Genomic DNA, 17,331 nt, shown 5'->3' on the forward strand with positions numbered 1-17,331 from the left:
CTACAAAAAATTAGCTGGGCATGGTGTCGCATGCCTGTAATCCCAGCTACTCAGGAGGCTGAGGCAGGAGAATTGCCTGAACCCAGGAGGCGGAGGTTGCGGTGAGCCAAGATCGCGCCATTGCACTCCAGCCTGGGCAACAAGAGCGAAACTCCGACTCAAAAAACAAAAAACAAAAAACGGGGTTTCACCATGTTGGTCAGGCTGGTCTTGAACCCCCGACCTCAGGTGATCCGCCCGCCTTGGCCTCCAAAGTGCTTGGATTACAGGCGTGAGCCGCAACACCCCACCACCAATTTTTTAAAATCCAAATATATCTCATGGTACAGTAAAAGAACTGGCCGGAGGGTCTGAAGTTTGGGTTCTGGTCCTGGCTATGCCACTGACTCACTGTGGCCTTAGGCAAGTACCTGCTCCTCTCTGGCTCAGTCTTCTCTGCCCAGTGGCCAGGATATTGTTCAGATGGCCTGCAAGACCCCTTCTGTCTTTGACATCGCTAATAATGATAATAGCAACCATAATAATTATGTCCTGACATACAAGGTCCTGCCTGAGCTGGCCTCTGTCTACCCAAAGCACCAGACTCCTTGCCCTGCCTCAGGGCCTTTGCACGTGCTATTTCCACTGACAGCAGCACTCAACTACTTCTGCTTCTTGCACATTCATTCTTCTGATCTCCATTGAAACTTCACTTGCAGGGCCAGGAGCGGTGGCTCACGACTGTAATCCCAGTACTTTGGGTGGCCAAGGTTGGGGGATCGCTTGAATCCAGGGGTTGGAGAGCAGCCTGGGCAATATAGTGAGATCCTCCCCCTGCCAAATCTCTACAAAAAAATTCAAAAATTAGCTGGGCATGGTGGCACACACCTGTAGCCCCACCTACTAGGGAGGCTGAAGGGGGAGGATTGACTGAGCCTGGGAGATGGAGCCATGCACTCCAGCCTGGGAGACAGAGACCCTGTCTGAAAATAAATAAATAAAAAGAAAATTCACTTGCTTATGACATTCCCTGACTACATAGACTAGATGCAGTCCCTAGATTTATATCCTTATGGTATATATTAACTTCATTTCATTTAAGTGTTTCTGTAGTTCTCCGCCTAATATCTGTATCCCTGTTCTTCAGTGCCTGTAAATGCCATAAGGGCTGGAAATCTGTCCTATATGCTAGCAGCTAGCTCAGAAGGTGCTCAGAAATTTGTTGTGGATTCAGAGTGACTTTCCCAGGGTCACACCATTGGCAGCACCAGAATTTGAACCCAGTCTGTCTGATGTCATGGCCTGAGCTTCCACCTTACCTGCTGTTTTTTATTCTAGGACCTTGTGCTGTGAAGACATTTCCCAAGTGCTTCTTGTTAGCCAGCAAATCCGACCCGCAAGGCCTGGAAAGAGGTGATTTTTAGGTTGTGGAGAGGTGATCTTATCCAGCTCCGCTTCCCTGGGACCCACCGTGGGACCTGAGGCAGAACTGGGGTGGACTTGGCCTCCTCCATGGCACACCGGCTGCAGATACGACTGCTGACGTGGGATGTGAAGGACACGCTGCTCAGGCTCCGCCACCCCGTAGGGGAGGAGTATGCTGCCAAGGGCCGGGCCCACGGACTGGAGGTGGAACCCTCAGTCCTGGAACAAGGCTTCAGGCAGGCGTACAAGGCTCATAGCCGCAGCTTCCCCAACTACGGCCTGAGCCACGGCCTCACCTCCCGCCAGTGGTGGCTGGACGTGGTCCTGCAGACCTTCCACCTGGCGGGTGTCCGGGATGCTCAGGCTGTGGCGCCCATCGCCGAACAGCTGTATGAAGATTTCAGCAGCCCCTGCACCTGGCAGGTGCTGGATGGGGCTGAGGACACCCTGAGGGGGTGCCGTACACGGGGTCTGAGGTTGGCAGTAGTCTCTAACTTTGACCGACGGCTAGAGGGCATCCTGGCAGGTCTTGGCCTGCGTGAGTACTTTGACTTTGTGCTGACCTCTGAGGATGCTGGCTGGTCCAAGCCGGACCCTCGCATTTTCCAGGAGGCCTTGCGTCTTGCTCATATGGAACCTGCAGTGACCGCCCATGTTGGGGATAATTACCTCTGTGATTACCAGGGGCCTCGGGCTGCGGGCCTGCACAGCTTCCTGGTGGTTGGCCCACAGGCAGTGGACCCCATGGTCAGGGATTCTGTGCCTAAAGAACACATCCTCCCCACTCTGGCTCATCTCCTGCCTGCCCTTGACCACCTAGGGGGCTCAACCCCAGGACTTTGAGGCTGGTGAGGGAAGTGGCTGGGCCCTAGGCCGTGGAGAAAACCCAAAACAAACCCTGCAGACAGGGAGCCCCTTCTTTCTCCAAAGCTCTGGACTTTCCTGGTCTCCCTGCGGCCTTCATCACCTATTCTGATAATAAAGCAGTTTGAGTGCTGGGCTCTCAGCCTTGCCCCACTAATCAGCTCCTAGCCTCTGCCTTCCCTCATTCTTATTCACACCTGTGTCCCTTTTCCACTAGGAGTCCTCTTCACATCCACCAGGACACACAGAGGGTCCAACTAGCTTCAAAACCAGGCACTTTCAAACTTGGTTTTAGCAGCAGGGGCCTTTTGTCATGGGAGATCTGAAACCCCATTATGCAAAACTAAAAACACTGAAAAACTGCTGGAGTAGAAGCAGAGGTCCTAAGGCCTCTCGTTTAGCTTCTGAAACACCCTCCCTCTGGAAGCCTGGGGTCAGCACTTAGTTTGAAAAGCAGGATGCTAAGCTGTCCATAGGAACACTGTCCATTAGCACCATGTAGTATGAAGGGGTGAATTTAAACAAGGAACCCCATGACAGTCATGAGAAGAAATCCTGTTGGCTTATGCCTGCTTGGTGTTAGGTAATGTGATAAGTTTTTTTTTTTTTTTTTTTTTTGAGACGGAGTTTCGCTCTTGTTACCCAGGCTGGAGTGCAATGGCGCGATCTCGGCTCACCGCAACCTCCGCCTCCTGGGTTCAGGCAATTCTTCTGCCTCAGCCTCCTGAGTAGCTGGAATTACAGGCACACACCACCATGCCCAGCTAATTTTTTGTAGTTTTAGTAGAGACGGGGTTTCACCATGTTGACCAGGATGGTCTCGATCTCTTGACCTCGTGATCCACCCGCCTCGGCCTCCCAAAGTGCTGGGATTACAGGCTTGAGCCACCGCGCCCGGCAAGGTAATGTGATGTTACTTATATGCTCGTATAACCCCCAAAGCTACCTCACTGGATCTAGGTGGTTTGCCCCCTCCACAACTTTACAAATGAGGAAACTGAAATGCAGAAGTTAAGCAACCTGCATGAGGTCACAGCTAGCATGTAAAAAAGCCAGGATTCCAATTTAGGCACATCTGACTTCAAAGCCCATTGGTGTAACTGCCAGGTTGCAGGTAGATGGGGATCCTTGTCATGTGAGACATGGTACAGTAGAGATCCTGGGCGAATAGGGGAGGTGTCCTAAAGAATGTCAACCTTGAAGGGCATCCCAGTCACAGAGACTAGCGTGGAGGTAGGAAAGTACTGGGAACAAGGACTGGACAGGAGTATAGGGAATAGGTTTGGGGGGAGGGGGAAACAACTGGAGGTTGAAGAAGTAAGTTGGGTTTTCAATTTCCTTTCTCACTTTAGGAGGCTGAGGCAGGAGTATCACTTGAGCCCAGGAGTTTGAGACCAGCCTGGGCAACATGGTGAAACTCCACCTCTACAAAAAATTTGAAAACTAGCCTGGTGTACCGGCACACACCTTTAATCCCAGCCACTCAGAAGGCTAAGGTAGGAGGATCGCTTGAGCCCAGGAGTTTAGTTACGTGAGCTACGGTGGTGCCTCTGGATTCCAGCCTGGGCAACAGCGAAACCTTGTCTCTAAAAAAAAAGAAATCTCTTCCTGCCTCCCTACCTTCCCACACACCTTTCTAATTGGTATTTGCTGGACATCTCTGTGCCTTGCCCATTGCCAGGGGATGCCACATGTTAAAATCACAGGCACACACCTGGCAGTGTGTTCTGGTGCCAGCAGCCAGGGAGGGCTCTGGAGTGGATGCTGAATTGAGGGGTGGCATTGGGGGGTGGCTTTAGATGAGCAGACAAATGAGGAGGGCATTCCTGCAGCAGGCCCATGAACTTGAATGAAGGCTGCTGTGAGAAGCTGAGTTGGTGGATTGGGGGAGACATGGCCTGGGGGGCCTTCCACGAGGTAGCTTTGAGGGTTATCCGTGCATGTAAGTAACAGCACATTACTAACACAAAGCAGGCATAGGTCAACAGGATTTCTTCTCATGACTGTCATGGGGTTCCTTGTTTAAATTCTCCCCTTCGTACTATGTGGTGCTAATGGACAGTGTCCCTGCAGGATGGCTTAGCATCCTGCTTTTCAAACTAAGCACTGACCCCAGGCTTCCTGAGGGAGGGTGTTTCAGGCCTTCAAGCTCTTCCGGCCAAGTAGAGCTTTGGCTTTGCCCCAGATTTTTTAGCTGGGGCTGTGCCCAGGCAAAGGCAGGGAAGATCTCTTTGGGGCTTGACCAAAGTCTTCCTTGGGACTGGCACCAAGGCCAGGCTACAGTAATTTCCTCTTTTTTTCTGAGACTGAGTCTCATTCTGTCGCCCAGGCTGGAGTGCAGTGGTGCGATCTCGGCTCACTGCAACCTCCCCCTCCCAGGTCCAAGCAATTCTCCTGCCTCAGCCTCCTGATTAGCTGAGATCACAGGTGTACACCACTATGCCTAGCTAATTTTTTGTATATTTAGTAGAGATGGGGTTTCACCATGTTGGCCAGGCTGGTCTTGAACTCCTGACCTCAGGTGATCCACCCGCCTCGGCCTCCCTTTGAGACTGTCTCAAAAAATAAAAATAAAAAATAAACAGTGGTTTTCAAACTACTCTATGGCTCCCAAACAAAGTGGGGAGGGCTCTGCCTCTCATCTTCTTTGGACCCAGGAGCCTAAAGTTGTAGGTAAGATTGCTTTAGAAGAGAGTTCCTGGACAAACGTTTGAAGACCGCTGTTCTAGGGTGAACTCCTCACAGAGGCAAACATAAAGGAACTTGCCTTGGGTCTTGATAGCATCTCCAGGCTCTTTCTGCTACGCTGAGCTGCCACCCACTTATTTCCAAGAATGCGATAAGGGTATGAAGATGGGCCAGCATACAGTATACACCTAATTACCAACAAAGAACACGGAATAAATCTTTAATGCTTTTAAGACCTTTAATAATGTCCATGTGCCCTAAGGCTGGCCCTCTGGCTCCCTCAGCAATTTCTGGCTTTAAGCCCTCACCCCAGGTGTGCAGTTTATGTCAGAGGGGGCCATCAGGTAGGGAAACTTATCAGCTGCTCTAAGGGAAAAGGCCATCCCTGCTTTTACTGGTGGACACAGGCTGGGGCTCAGCTGGCAGGTGTGAGACAGATGCTGATGATGTGGCTGTGGTCAGGTTACCTGGAGACACAACCCCCTGGTCCTCTGAGAGCCTAGGCAGGACAATGGGGAGGACACAGTCCCCCATGCCAGAGTCCTCTGGCCAGAAGCAGCCTTTCAGTTTGCCCTTGTGTGCTAGAAAAAATATTTTCTCTATGTGCCGTGTCATGAAAAAGACAGAGGCACTGAATTAATGGGATGCAGAAACTTTGGCCAGCCTTCTCTGCCTGTGAAGAGAAGCACTTCTTCACGTGCAAAGCTGGAGCAGGCGGCTGAATGGCAGTGCTTCTCCAGAGACCACCACATCCACCCAGTCACCTGTCCATCCACCTACCTACATTCACCTCTCCACCTGTCCATCCACTCACCTGCCAAATGTTTATTGCATACTTGCTATGTACCAGGCACCATGCTGGATGCCAGAGACAAAGTGAAGACACCCTCAGAGGGGCAGATACATGGTGGATTTGGGAGACTAAGGCCCAGGAAGTAGTGGCAGGTTCCCCACAGATACCCAGCATTCAAAGCAGCAATGTCCAACTCTTTGAATTCGAGGGCTTTTTTGCTTATCTGTGGTGGCAGATATCACAAAAATTATACAGACTTTTTTTTTTTTTTTTTTTTTTAGCTTAGCTCATCAGCTATTGTTATTTTATGTGGCCCAAGAAAATTCTTCTTCTACTGTGGCTCAGGGCAGCCAAAAGTTTGGACACCTGTGATTTACAGGTTGTGCCTAGATCTGAAACAGATCCCCATCCCTCCTAAAGCTGCCCACTGATTGTGGGCCCTGTTTCCCTTAGAAACACCACATACATCATTTGGGAAAAGGACACTCAGTAAAAACATGGCCTGAAAGGGTGATGGAAGGTGGACCTGGCTTCCTGTGGCCAGAGGTCAGCGAACGATGGAAATGGTCTGATCGGCCACAGCAAAGACTGGGAAGAGGGGCCCAGGGAAGGCCCCATGATAGGTATAGAGCACTGTGCCAGAGGCTGGCTCATAGAAGAGCAGCTCCCGAGCCTGCAAGTCCAGCAGCACACCCAGCTGGGCTGGGCCCCGCAGCAGCCCCAGGGGCTCGTGCTGCGCATTGTGTGAGAAACGAAACTCCTGATCGTAGCGAGAGAAGACCCAGGAGAAGGCATTGTGGCCCAGACGGCAGTCACTGCCAGAACCCTTGCGGGGCAGGTGGCCTGAGGCCACGCCCACCTTATAGGCACAGCTGTTCTGGACATTCACTATCCAGGCATGGAGCCCATCCTGGAAGGAGGTGGCAGCCAGGGCATTGGGCCAGTGGTCAAAGCGCTCCGGGCCATCTGCACAGGGCTTTGACTTCTTGGTGCTGAAGGTCAGGGTCTTTCGATCATCTGACAATTGCAGGAAGGGGCTGACTGTCCTCTCATCGATCCGTATGTCCTCTGTACCTGCCAGAAAGAATTATCAGAGTTGCCAAGGGCCCACCCCTGCCCTAACCTGGTCTTGCCAGGTAGCAAAAAGTTCCTCACCACTCATTGGCACGGTGAGCTCAGATAAGCCATTTACTCTCTCTGAGGCACATTTGCAAAATGGGGGTCAAAATAGGACTTCTCACTGAGCGATCATGAGAATTAAACAGAATCATACATGTAAAGTGCCCAGCATGTAAGTGCTCTATAAACTGTAGCCCTGATAACAACAGTTATTATTGGTCAAGACCCTCATCTGTAAACTCTGTTAGAAATAAGGCCCAGAGAGAAGTGAGTTGCCCAAGTTCACACACTGAGTCGGTGTCAGGGGCAAAATGAAGACAAAGCATTTTGTTCCTATGCCTAGCACTGATTATGCTGCTTTCTACCTGTTCATATCTGTGGCCTCCAGATTGGTTTTGTCCTAGAAACACAGCCTCAGGAAGCTAGGAAGCATGAGATATGCAATTTCCAGCCAATAACTAAACTGCTGGTAAATCAGGCATCGTTTGATACCAGAATCTACAGTAGACAAGCTACATCTTGTGCCAAAATCATAAGGATAATATAAGGAGGGAGGATTAAAACTGAAAAAAAAAATCAGTCTATTAACCTAACTGTTCCATGAATTGTGCAAAAGCTACCATTGGGAGGATGGAAGCTTCCATGTAATTTGGAGAAGGCCTGCTCTGGAGAACCCCCATGCTAAATGGGAATTCCTGGAGGCAGAAGACCATGTCATGCTTACCTCTGTGGCCCCAGCGTGTGGCACAGGGTGGGACCCACAGTTGGTCTGAGTCAGTGCGTGTAAAGTGAGTAAGTGAGGCAAATTAGGCAGTTTGATTCTTGGTCCAGATGTTCTCCAGTGGGCCCTCATTTATATTTTCTTAAACCCCAGGTTTCCAATAAATAATACTGAGCTGCCCTGGTAGGGCAGGATATAAGGAAGACATGATTTATAGGAATGAGATTTATCTCAGACCCAACCACAGAACATGATAGTCTGAAAATGGGAAGGACTTTGCCCATCTGCCCCAGGCCTGTCTGGAACCTTGGCCCTACTGACCAGCCTGCATCCAGCATGCCTGGTTTAAGCTGCCATCTCAGATGCCCTGGTCCCCAGTGTGAACCAGGAGTGAACCCCAGACAGACAGACAGAGGCCCAGTTGTCCTAATGGTCCTGGGCTCTACTGCTCCTAACCTGAGAGGGACCCAAGAACTGCCGTTGCCCAGAGTTGGGTCAGTAGTGGGCTCCGAGTGCACTTCTCATTAAAGTTTAACATTTCCGACTCCTGGGGATCCAAAATGCCCTCTGCTTCTTCAGTCCTTATATGGGGAGAAACAGAAACAGAGATTAAGGATGATTCTGGAAATATATCTGGATCAATATGGGGTGAGGACAAGGACAGAAGTAAAATCCTTCTATCAGGGTGACACCAAAATTGGCAGCTAGGGCCAGGTGCAGTGACCCCAGCACTTTGGGAGGCCTGAGGTGGGAGAGGATTGCTTGAGCCCAGAAGATTGAGACCAGCATGGACAACACAGTAAAACCCCGTCTCTATAAAAAATTTAAAATGAGTTGGGTGTGGTGGCATGCACCTGTAGTCCCAGCTACTTGGGAGGCTGGGGTGGGAGGACTGTTTGAACACAGGAGGTAGAGGCTGCAGTCAGCTGAAATCATGCTGCTGCACTCTAGCCTCGGTGACAGAGTGAGACCCTGTCTCAAGAAGAAAAAAACAAACAAACAAAAAAAAACCAGTGGCATTCAGGCCCCACAAAGGGGCTTGGGCCAAAAGGGAAGGTGGGCATTTCCCCTGTGCCCCCAGAAACCTCAATATCAGCCAAGCTGGTAGACAGTTTACAGGGAGATGTGTTCTTGGTGCCAGTATTAGAAATTGAAGGCTGTGTGCTCTGCAGGGGAAGTAACTTGCCAGGGTCTCTCAGTAAGTTAATGGCAGAGCTGGGCTAAGGCCTGGGGTTCTGGAACCCCTGCACAGTAGTCTTTCTACCTCAGCATCTTACCCTTGCCCAGAAAATCTCTCACCTCCCTCCCAGACCTGCTGCGGCAGTCATGTTTCCCTGGGTTTTGTCAGAGGGTACAGCCACTCCTCTACTTTAAAAATGTGAACACTAGAGGGAAAAAAGGGCCATCAGTTACCACCCCAGCCACAAATGAGTCATGCCACTGTGCTCCTAAGAACTCTCTCCTCAGCTCACAGTGGGGCCTGGGTTTTGTTGGAAAGGCAATTTGGGACAATATGATGCCTAGAAGTTGAAAAGTTTCATTTGAAACTGCCATTTCAACTTGCCAAGTTGAAAACAGCAGCAAGGCCCTGGGCTTGCTGTTTTCTCTATAGAATTGCACTTCAACTTTGCTATCATCTGGGAGGTAGTGGTTCTCTCATTTGACAGGACAGAACATATTCAGAGCTAAAATGGGGAGCTGGATTCAAGTCCTGTCTCCCTGCAACAATAGAAAAAAATTGGGATGAAGCCCAGGCAGCATTCAACGTAATTTTTTCCTTGACCTGAAGTGAAATCTCAAAGGAATAGAGGACAAAGTAGGGATTTACCATGGAGCTTTGCAGCCCTTTGCCCCAGGTGCTAAGAAAGACCTTTCCTCCTGCCTCCAATCCTGAAGATGGCTTTGAGATCCGGCAGTGGTTCTGAGCGCACACGCTCTCTCCCCATATCTTATGGCTCTGCCCATAAATGGAGGGGGGCACAGAGGTGGGGCCTGTGCCCTGATAGCTCTTTGCAAGACTGTCACTGACTGTCCTGGCTTGGGAGGCATGAGGTGAACAAAGCCTTGGAAATTCTGGAAGCAAGCTCTAGTAACAAAGGCGCCTTGTGATCAGGACAAGAGAGGGTCTATTGCCATCTTCTCAGAAGGCAGAAGCTCTCGCCAATAGGTGGGGAAGAAAGAGGAGCTGATGTCAGCGGTGCTAAGCTGTCATTCCAGGGCAAATCTGAGACTGAATGTAGACATTAAAGTCTACAGTGAAGCACCTGACGTAGCTTCCCTATGGTACCGAAGACAAAACTCATGGCCCCAAAGGGGTGGAAATGAAACAGGGCCTGAAGACAGCAGGCCCCGGTCGGGATCAGAACACCCAGACGGTGCGGCAGCATCTGCTGCAGTGTCCAGTCAGAGTTGAGCCCGGCCACCAGCATGGAAACACCAGAGCCAGTAAGGCACTTCTCAGATAAGTGAGTTTTCAGCTAGATGGGGCTTGACAACTTTTGAACACAGTGCTTTGAGAGTATATTCCCTCAGCCTAGGGGCATAAAGAACTACAGACAAATCTGGAACTCTGTGAATAGGCCTGTCAACAGCAGTATGGGCTTAGCAATGCTCAGACAACTTTGTATGTATTATAGGATTGAGCAAATATTGATGTTGTTGGGAGCTGGAGTCCTCACTGTAAAATAACAAGAGGTACAAATGTAGAAAGGGAGAGGGCAAAGGAAAACCTTGAGGTGTTACATTGGAATTAGAAGTTGTGATATAGGCTGGGCATGGTGGTTCATGCCTGTAATCCCAGCACTTTGCAAGACTGAGGCAGGCAGATCACTTGAGGTCAGAAGTTCAACACCAGTCTGGCCAATATGGTGAAACCTTGTCTCCACTAAAATTACAAAAATTAGCTGGGCATGGTGGCACATGCTTGTAATCCCAGCTACTCAGGAGGCTGAGGCATGAGAATCACTTGAATCCAGGAGGTAGAGGTTACAGTGAACCAAGATTGCACCATTGCACTCCAGCCTGAGTGACAGAGCAGACTCTGTGTCAAAAAAAAGAAAAAAAACTTGTGATACAAACGTATGCATCAAAAAGCTATACACGCTCTCTGGCTCTCTCTTCCTAGTTCCATCTGTTGTACACTGAGACCTGGAAACAAGGTCACTGAGTATCCTTAATGCCCAGATCTTGGTTTCTAAATATTATTCTCCAATAAAAACCACCAGGACCCCTGGAGAAGCAGCTGATTCCAGGGCAGGAAAAGCACAAGTTAAGCCGGGGTTATCTTCTTGTGCTTCTTGTGCCAGAGAGCAAGACAGTGCTCCAAGAATGGGAACTTTTCAAAAGGACACAGGATCCAACTTGAAGAGGCTCCTACTGGCCAAATCTAGGACAGTCTGAATGACAAAGTTAGTAATGGCAGTGACAGATTATAATGCATTGAATAAAATAAGAATCCATGAGTCTGTATTAATATTGAATAAGTGAACAAACAAACAAGCAAATAATAAAGGAATAATTCAGGCAGGAATGACCAATGGATGCTAAAACTATGGGAGAAAGTCTGAAGGGACACAGGATATATATGCAGAAAGTGTCTCCTCACAGACTGCTTATTAATTATAAAAGGAAAAGTATAATTTTATAATGGGGAAACCTGGTGGACATCACCTTAACCAAGTACTCAAAATTTACATCCTTGGTAATGGACAAAGGGACATCATGGGCCCCCAAATATGATGAATTGAAGATACATCAGTTATGAGGTATTCCTGCTAAAACTGTATAACTTGAATCTAATCATAAGGTAACATCAGATAACCCCAATTGAGGGAAATCCTATAAAACTGGCCTTGACTCTTTAAAAATGTTTTTTAAAAAGCTAAAGAAAAATTCTAGACTTTAAAGGACCAGTTGAAGTAGGAAAATGAAATAAAACACTGCTAAGAACATTTGCACAATTGGTAATGGTTGGATATAGACTGTGTATTGGATTATAGAATTATATCTATGTTAAACTTCCTCAATTTTATGCTAGGGTTATATAAGACAATGTCTTTGTTTCTGGAAGAAACATGCTGAAGTATTTTGAAAGAAAAGTTCATGTTTTCTGGAACTTACCCTCAAATAAACCATAAAAAAATAAGTTTTTGGCCAGGTGCGGTGGTTCACGCCTGTAATCCTAGCACTTTGGGAGGCTGAGGTGGATCACCTGAGGTCAGGAGTTCAAGACCAGCCTGGCCATCATGGTGAAAGTTCGTCTTAGAAAAAAGTTTTTTTTTTCTTTTTTAAAATTATTTTTAAAAATTAAAAAATAAGTTTTTAACATATATGCTCGACAAATAGGAAGACAGAGTGAGTGAGAGTGAATGCGGCAAAATGTTAACAATTGCTATTTTCTAGGTGAAGCTCATTACCTTTGTAACTTTTTTGTTAAGTTCTAAATCTTTTGAATAAAAAAATTAAAGATCAATTTTTTTTTCAAAAACGAGATCAGCTTGATATTAAGGATACAATGTATTAAAGATGAAGACAAAGGAGATAGAGAAGACAGGCAGAAGTGTGAAAAGATTGTACAAGTGGAGAAGTGGGAACAAGCCGAGCATGCATTAGGAGACAGTAAAATAAATGTGATCCATCTACACTGTGCAATTCTTCACAGACTTTCAAAGAAGTGAGGGGAATCTAAATGTATGGACAGGGAAACATGTCCCAGATAGGCTAACAAGTTTTAGAACAACAGGTATAAAATGATCCTACTTTTATTGAGACAGGATTTCACTCCCGTCACCCAGGCTAGAGTACACTGACATGCTCTCAGCTCACTATAACCTCCGCCTCCTGGGCTCAAGGGATCCTCCTGCCCCAGCTTCCCCAGTAACTGGGATTACAGGTGTGTGCCACCGCACCCAGCTAATTTTTGTATTTTTAGTAGAGATGGGATTTCACCATGTTGGCCAAGCTAGTTGTGAACTCCTGACCTCAAGTGATCTGCCTGCCTAGGCTTCCCTAAGTGATGGGATTACGGGTGTCTCTGTTGCCGGAGTGCAGTGACTCGATCTCAGCTCACTGCAACCTCCACCTCCCAGGTTTAAGCAATTTTCCTGCCTCAGCCTCCTAAGTAGCTGGGATTACAGGTGCACGCCGCCACACCTGACTAATTTTTGAATTTTTAGTAGAGATAGGATTTCACAATGTTGGCCCAGTCTGGTTTTGAACTCCTGACTTCAAGTGATCCACCCGCCTCAGCCTCCCAAAGTGCTGGGATTACAGGCATGAGCCACGGTGCCCAGCCTAAAAATTTTTTTTAAGACAACAACCAAAAAACCCCCACATACCCTCCAATGCCTATACATAGCAAGTCCACAAATGCACATCTTTTCAAACCCATCACTGCCAGGGAATGGGATTGGGAAAGGGTAATGGAGATTTTTTTTTGGAGATATGGTCTCACTGTGTTGTCCAGGAGAGTGCAGTGGTGTGATCATGGCTCACTGCAGCCTCAACCACCCAGGTTCAAGTGATCCTCCTGTCTCAGCCTTCTGAGGAACCAGGCTCTCAGCAGGAAACATGGCTATTTTTTTATTTTTTTGTAGTGATCAGGTCTCACTGTATTGCCCAGGCTGGTCTCAAACTCCCAGCTTCAAGTTATCCTCCTGCCTTGACCTCCCAAAGTGCTGGAATTACAGGTGTGAGATACCATGCCTAGCAAGATTTATTTTTCATTTTAAATGGCTTTATATCGGTGGAATTTTTTTCTCATGCACATGTATTGCTATCGAAACTTAAATATAAAAATAAATTATTTGTACCCACTGAAATATAGAAAAATAAATAAGTAAATAAACAAGAAGAATGGACTGTGTTCCCTAAGTATAAGCTCTGAAATTGCACACAGAAGGTTTGTGAATTACTCTGCCTAGCAAAGTATGTCCTCTTGGCCACTAGCTCAGGGCTTGGCTCTCAGTCTTTTAGAACCCACACAGGAACTGGTGAAATTATTTTATTATTGAAGAGTTAAAATGCAAAATTTGAGTGTTGATGCTGATTTAGGTTTCAAAGATTCCTCCATCAGAGAAAGGAGGAGTGAGGCAGAGGCGACAGTACTGGGGCAGGTGTTAGATGGGTCCAACCCTGGGTTCCAGGCTTAGGCAGGTCCCTTCCCCTTTTAGAGTCTCAACATTTTCATCTGCAGATGGAGGTGGTAAAACCTTCCAACAGGGTGACTACCTTTTTACAGAGGAAGTTTAAGAAAGCAGTGGCGAGTCTTGGATTACTAAGTATTCCACTGCCTTCCCATGTGTTTTGAGCAGTTCTCTAAGCCAAGGGCAGAGATACCCTGTCCACAGAGCTGGGCTCCAGGGAAACCACTCAGCTGCACACTCTGTGCATTCTCCCAAGAGCAGCAGGGCCTGAAGGCAGTGGAGTGTGTAGAGGCCTAAGGGTCTCCAAAACTACCCAGTCAAATCATGGGGTCTATACTCACCTCTCGAAAATCTCTTGCTCCTTCTGCTGTGAGAAAAGAAAACACAGTCAGGCTTGGCACCAGAAACTCAGCAGGTAGTCAATGCTAGGACATATTTAACTACCATAAAAGGCTCCATGTGGACTCTACAATAAAAACTTCTACTCTTTTAAGACCAGCATAAAGCTTTCTAAGCTGTTCTACACAAACACATACACACACACACACACACACACACACACACACACCCCATAACACATGCTCAGAGTGAGTCACTCTACCCTATATCCCAGGGCATCCTGGATTCCACTCAACTCCACTCAGGACCATCACCTGTTCACCCGACAGCATCCCCCATGAAGACTGTCAGTTTCTGGATGGCTGTGACTCTTTCTGAGTTTTCTATTGTGACTGTCCCAGTGTCTGTGAAAGAGCGTGCTCTGTCCATGGAAGCTGTGACGAAATGAATGCACTGTTGCGGGCAGTCATGAAAATTGCCCTACTTGCAGAGGCAGTGGGACAGCTCAGGTGTTCCACATTCTCCGTCCTCTGCTTGTGACTCAGATGCCACATTCTCCTCTCAAAACTGCAGGCAGCTGCCTATCCATATAAAATACTTTGAAAGGCTATGTACCAAATATGAATCATGGTGATTTCTGAGTGGTAGGATTAAGGATGAGCTCTGTATTTTCATATCAGAGCCCTCGTCAGTTCCCCAGAGCAGAGTGTTCTCTCTACGTGCTTCTGAACTCTCTCCACCTCCTCACTTCCTTTGACACAGCTATTCTTCTTATCTTTCAGGCATCAGCTTCTAAGTCACTTCATCCTGGAACCTTCTCTGACCCCGCCTTCCCTTAGCCTGGACTGTCAGACCCTAGCATGGGTGATTTCCTCTACAGCAGTACATATCCTTCCATACCCGAATTGTCAGTTAGTGTATTCATCTCCTTTATAAGGCTGGGAGCAGCTGGCAGGTGCATCCGGTTACTCTGCCCCATAGCACAGTGCTTCACATGTAATAGGCACTCAGTACACATTGACTATCAAAAGAAAACTATTATCAGTGCCCAAAAAACCTAATTTTATTCCCTGTAATCCCTAAAGCACATTAAGGCAGAGTTTCTTCAAGACCTCTTTAAAATGAAGTCTTGCAGTGGGAGAGAGATTGGGCTCAACTCTGAATACAGCATGGGCAGGTAGAAATGTATAGCTAAGGAGCAGGGCAGGGGGTTATTGGATGGAAAATTATGAAGAGGAAACACTGGGGGTAAGGGAGATTATGGCTAAACCTACCTAACAGGATTTTTGCTGCAGACAGAACACAGTGATCAGACATCACCTGGGAGATGGTGGTGGATGAGGAACCTGATCAGATATCGAGGATGATCAGATGTCAAGGATAGGGGTTTCTGGCTACATTGACTTTGCAAGATTCTTTTGCAAAAACTGGTTTTTATAATGAAGTGCACAGATGGGCCAGGGAGAGGGTTCAGAAGCCTGACTAAAGTTTGGCCAAGCAAAGAATCTTGGTCACTCAGCCCTCCTCCAAATTCTCATTTCCACCCACCACATACCAACAAACATTCTTGATGTTTTCAGACATTTGGGGAGCCTGGCCAGCTGGTCATGCCCTCATCCTTGCCCGACTTACAATCAGCTGGAGGTCATCCAGGTGGGTGAGCATGCCCACCAGGCTGGTGCGGATGGTGTCAAGCTTCTGCAGCGCCTCGGCCCAGTGCACCCGCTGTGTCAGGATGCTCTGGTGGGCCCGCTCCTCTTCGCCATGCACCTGTTCCAGTAACCGCTGCTCCTCACTCTCGCAAAGACTTCTCACCAGACTCAACCGCTGGATAACCAGTTCCCTTGCTGCACTGGCCATGCTCTGATGAGGGATAAAATGAGGAGTTGGGTGGTCCCTGCAAAGCCCCAGTCAGGATTAAGTGGGTTTAGGCTCAGTGGACAGGAGTGCTGAAATTGATTAGCAACGTCTGCCACGACTTAGTGATGGAAATAATAGCATATAAGCCCTTTTGCTTTGACATCTCAGCCCTAAGACTTCCCAAATATGGTTTAGGGTAAAGAATTTTGAGATACAGACATGACATCACAATTGGGAATACAAGATCAAAGGATCAAGGTCAGAGAATCACAGAATTGCAGGGCAGAGGGCCTAAAAAGTCATCCCATCAGCAAGATCGATACCAGCAGGGATCCAGTTGATATTTCACCATGTCTGAGGGAAAAAAACTGATGACTTCCTAAAGCTGTCCGTTTCAACTGGTTCTGTGGTAGAATTTTTATCTGCCACAGAAAAGGCCTGAAATCAATTCTCAGACAATGAAGTTAACAGGTGTCTCCTTGTAATTCTTAGCTCAGTGCCTGGCATGTGGCAGGTACTCAAATATTGACTGAATGGGAAAATTTTTTATTTTTAATATCTCTTTTTAAAAATAGAGATGGAGTTTCACCATGTTGCCCAAGCTGGTCTCAAACTCCTAGGCTCAAGCAATATGCCCAACTCAGTCCCTCAAAGTGCTGGGATTATAGGCATGAGCCACTGTGCCCACCCAGGAAATTTTTTCAGACTTAGTAAAAAAATCTCTTGGTAGCACTCACATGGCAATTCAGTGGCAGAGCTGAGACTAGAATCCAATTTTCTTGACTCTCAGTCTAATCCCATTCCCTTATACCAGATGGCACCTGGCAACCCATCCTCCCCAAGGGCACCTGTTGCATAAAGCAGCTGCCCTTGCACTCTTGCCAGACAAGTGGAGACAGAACTGCCTCCTTCACATCAGAACATCAGGGACAGCCAGCCACTTTCCCTATGCCCTGTCCCTGAAGACCTGCTCTGTACAGTGCACAGGGCAATCATCCCTGTTTTACAGAAAAGACTGAGACCCACAATTTGCCTTACAGGGAGGAGAGAGTAGCTAAGTGAATGGCAAGTGAATGCAGAAGGTAAGACTCCAAGTTTTTAGGGTTCTCTTGAGGCAATATAACATAGTGGTTAGGAAATTAAGCCTTAGAGATAGTGTCTAGATTTAAATCTTAACTGCTCCACTCATTAGCTGTGGAACTTGGAACATATTCCTTATTTTCCCTATGCCTATATTTTCTAATCTGTAAAATGAGAATAATAACAGTACCTACCTCATAAGGCTACGGTGAGGGTTAAATGTGTTAATATATATAAACTAAGTAGAATAAAGCCTGCCATATTACGTGTTCAATGACATTCATTCACTATTGCTCTTCTTTTTTTTTTTTTTTTTTTTT

The 17,331-nt window shown here is 47.4% G+C and overlaps 2 protein-coding genes across 10 annotated transcripts in view; one reads left to right on the forward strand and one right to left on the reverse strand.

Moving 5' to 3' along the window:
• HDHD3 (haloacid dehalogenase like hydrolase domain containing 3) overlaps positions 1–2,425 on the forward strand; it is a 3,542-nt gene extending 1,117 nt beyond the window's left edge. For all 3 annotated transcript variants that reach the window (XM_037739181.1, XM_017530330.2, XM_017530331.2), the window contains exon 2: positions 1,318–2,425. In XM_037739181.1, the coding sequence (XP_037595109.1) occupies positions 1,492–2,247 (756 nt within the window). In that variant the 5' untranslated portion in view covers positions 1,318–1,491 and the 3' untranslated portion in view covers positions 2,248–2,425. The remainder of the gene's footprint in view (positions 1–1,317) is intronic.
• Positions 2,426–6,077: 3,652 nt separating this feature from the next.
• The window catches only part of BSPRY (B-box and SPRY domain containing), a 28,862-nt gene continuing 17,608 nt past the window's right edge, over positions 6,078–17,331 (reverse strand). For 3 of the 7 annotated variants that reach the window (XM_017530334.2, XM_017530332.2, XM_037739186.1), the window contains 4 exons: positions 15,704–15,934; positions 14,074–14,099; positions 8,046–8,170; positions 6,078–6,823 (listed from right to left, as the gene is read on the reverse strand). In XM_017530334.2, the coding sequence (XP_017385823.1) occupies positions 6,297–6,823; positions 8,046–8,170; positions 14,074–14,099; positions 15,704–15,934 (909 nt within the window). In that variant the 3' untranslated portion in view covers positions 6,078–6,296. Of the gene's footprint in view, positions 6,824–8,045; positions 8,171–9,217; positions 9,309–14,073; positions 14,100–15,703; positions 15,935–17,331 lie in introns of those variants that run through there. The other 4 variants (XM_017530333.2, XM_037739185.1, XM_017530336.2 and 1 more) reach the window with 4 other exon arrangements.

Source organism: Cebus imitator, unplaced genomic scaffold (assembly GCF_001604975.1).
Source record: "Cebus imitator isolate Cc_AM_T3 unplaced genomic scaffold, Cebus_imitator-1.0 Scaffold64, whole genome shotgun sequence".
In the NCBI taxonomy this organism is placed as follows: Eukaryota; Metazoa; Chordata; class Mammalia; order Primates; family Cebidae; genus Cebus; species Cebus imitator.